The 2,260-nt window shown below is 63.7% G+C and overlaps 1 protein-coding gene across 6 annotated transcripts in view; it reads right to left on the minus strand.

Moving 5' to 3' along the window:
• POU4F1 (POU class 4 homeobox 1) overlaps window positions 1-1,515 on the minus strand; it is a 2,650-nt gene extending 1,135 nt beyond the window's left edge. For 2 of the 6 annotated variants that reach the window (XM_027675214.1, XM_027675213.1), the window contains exons 1-2: window positions 1,300-1,515; window positions 94-440 (exon numbers count right to left, since the gene is read on the minus strand). In XM_027675214.1, coding sequence (XP_027531015.1) covers window positions 94-440; window positions 1,300-1,422 — 470 coding nt within the window. In that variant the 5' untranslated portion in view covers window positions 1,423-1,515. Of the gene's footprint in view, window positions 1-69; window positions 441-1,299 lie in introns of all 6 variants that reach the window. The other 4 variants (XM_027675217.1, XM_027675216.1, XM_027675212.1 and 1 more) reach the window with 4 other exon arrangements.
• Window positions 1,516-2,260: the final 745 nt, after the last annotated feature.

Below are 2,260 nucleotides of genomic sequence, written 5' to 3' on the forward strand. Positions count from 1 at the left end.
ACCACCATCACCACCACCACCACCATCACCAGGCGCTGGAGCCCCCCTACCTCCGCGCCCACGCCCGGCGCCCCGCCGCTCCGTCTCGCGCCCCCGCCGCTGCCGGCCCCGCCGCCGCCGCCGCCCGCCCCGTCGTGGCCGCCGCCGCCGCCGCCTCCGCCGCCGCCTCCGCCGGGCATGAGCGCGAGGGACGGGGAGGTGATGTGGTCGAGGAGGTCGCCGGGCTCCAGCGCCTGGTGATGGTGGTGGTGGTGGTGATGGTGGTGTGCCAGGGGCACGGTGGAGGTGGAGGTGCAGGGCACACTGTTCATGGTGTGGTACGTGGCGTCAGGCTTGAACGGGTGGCTCTTGCCCTGCGAGACAGCGATGTCGACGGCGGCCAGAGCCTCGGCCCGCGCCAGCAGGGTCTCATCGAGGCTGGCGAAGATATTGCTCTGCAACTGCAGGAGAGACAAAACAGAGCGGGGTGCAGGGAGAGAAGGGCAAGGGAGCAGAGATGGGGCACAGCACGGAGGGGGAAGGGGACGGGCGGGGGAGAGCGTGGGGTTGCGGAAGCGCCGTGGGAAAGGAGGAGGAAAGTTGATGGAGGGGAGAGAGAGGTGGGCAAAGTTGGGGTGATCGTACGGGCAGGGAGCCGAGAGTAGGATGAGAGTGTAAAGGGGCACGGGGTGGTGGCGGTGGGGAGCCGAGAGGTTAGGGAAGGGTGGTATAGGAGGCGACAGGACGGGGAAGTGAGGAGAAACAGGGGATGGGGTACAGTAATGGAGGGGGGAGTGCGGGAGGTGGGGGGAAAGCAAGGAAAGAGCAAAAGAGGAAAAGAAGAGGCGAAGAGTAGAAAGGGCAGGAAGCAAGGAGGAATCCGAAAAGGAGAGGAGGAGGGAGTGAAGGGAAAAAATTAAAAGGAGAGAAATGGAACGAAAGGAGAAAAGAAAGGAGGAGAAGAAACGGATCTGTAACTCTCAGCTGGGGAATTGTGTCAAACACAAGAGCACATAAAACGCATTCCTTTTCAGAGGCCGAGTCATAAAAATTAATACAGAAAGTGGATGAAGTCGGAGACTCGTGTGAACACCGCTTTCAAAAAAGATCACAGGCGCTCAGATGATTGCAGAGGAAGACATGAAAAAAACATTAAGCGCCGCTTGTCAAAATGTGCCTCGCAGCGTTTTTTTATTAATGCACATACACATACATGCAGTATACAGAAAAGAGAGAGAGAGAGAAAGAAAGAAAAGTGCGTGCGTGTGTAAAAGAGAGAGAAAGAAAGAAAGAAGAGAGCTGCAGCTATCTGTCCCTTACCGGTGGAGTTGGTAGACATGCTCTTCTTATTGCTTCCGAGCTGGAGTGTAGAGTGGGGTATTTGTGCTCAGGTAGGGTGGGATGCATGGCAAAATGCGGCTGTTTGCTATTCATGGACATCATCTTGAAGGCTTGGCATATAAATCCACAAACACTCCTAAAGTCGGGGGAAAAGTGCTCTCCGGGCTCTCTCTTCCCGCCGGGGGAAGCCGCTGACAGCGGCGGGTGGCGGTGACGGAGCCAGTGGTGGCGGCGGAGCCGCAGCGGACCCTGCCCCCGCCGCCGCTGCTGCCGCGGTGGCCGGGGCTGGGGTGGGTGGGCGAGCGGGCGGCGAGGCTCCCTCCGGCCCCCGCCGTTTCCCTCGCTCCCTCCCTCCCTCCCTTTCTCAGTCCTCTGCCTGCCGCTGCCCGGCGCCGGGCGCGCTGCGCTGCGCTCTGCCCGCACCTGAGCCCCGCATCCCGTGGCTACCGCCGGGCGGGCTCTCGCGAGAGCGCGGCTCCGGCTTTGACAGACATCAGCTGTCTCCCCCCCTTCCCTTTCTCCCTCCTCCTTTTCCTCCTCCTCCTCCTCCTCCTCCTCCTTCTTCTTTTCCTCCCGCCGCCCCCGGTCCCTGCCTCCCCGCGCCTTGTTGCATTTCCCGCAGCCCTCGCCCGTCTCGCCGGGGCGGCGGCGGCGGGGCCGCTCTTATAGAGAACGACACCGAGCACCGGCGGCGGCAGCACCTGTGGCTGCCACACGTGCGCGCTGCGCGGCCGCCGGCGCGGCCCGGGGCGCCCCGATGGGGCGGGGATGGGCGGGATGCGGGGCAGGGCGCCCCTTCTCTGCCCTCGGAGCGGCGGGGGGAGCCGGCCCGGCCCCCGGCACTGAAACACAAAGGTGCGCTGCCCGTCCGCGCTGCGGGGCGCCGTCACAGAAAGGGGCGTCCTCCGGCCTCTCCCCGCTCCTGCCGCGAAATGTACAC

Source organism: Neopelma chrysocephalum, unplaced genomic scaffold (genome assembly GCF_003984885.1).
Source record: "Neopelma chrysocephalum unplaced genomic scaffold, ASM398488v2 Primary Assembly neopelma1_25, whole genome shotgun sequence".
Classification (NCBI taxonomy): domain Eukaryota; kingdom Metazoa; phylum Chordata; class Aves; order Passeriformes; family Pipridae; genus Neopelma; species Neopelma chrysocephalum.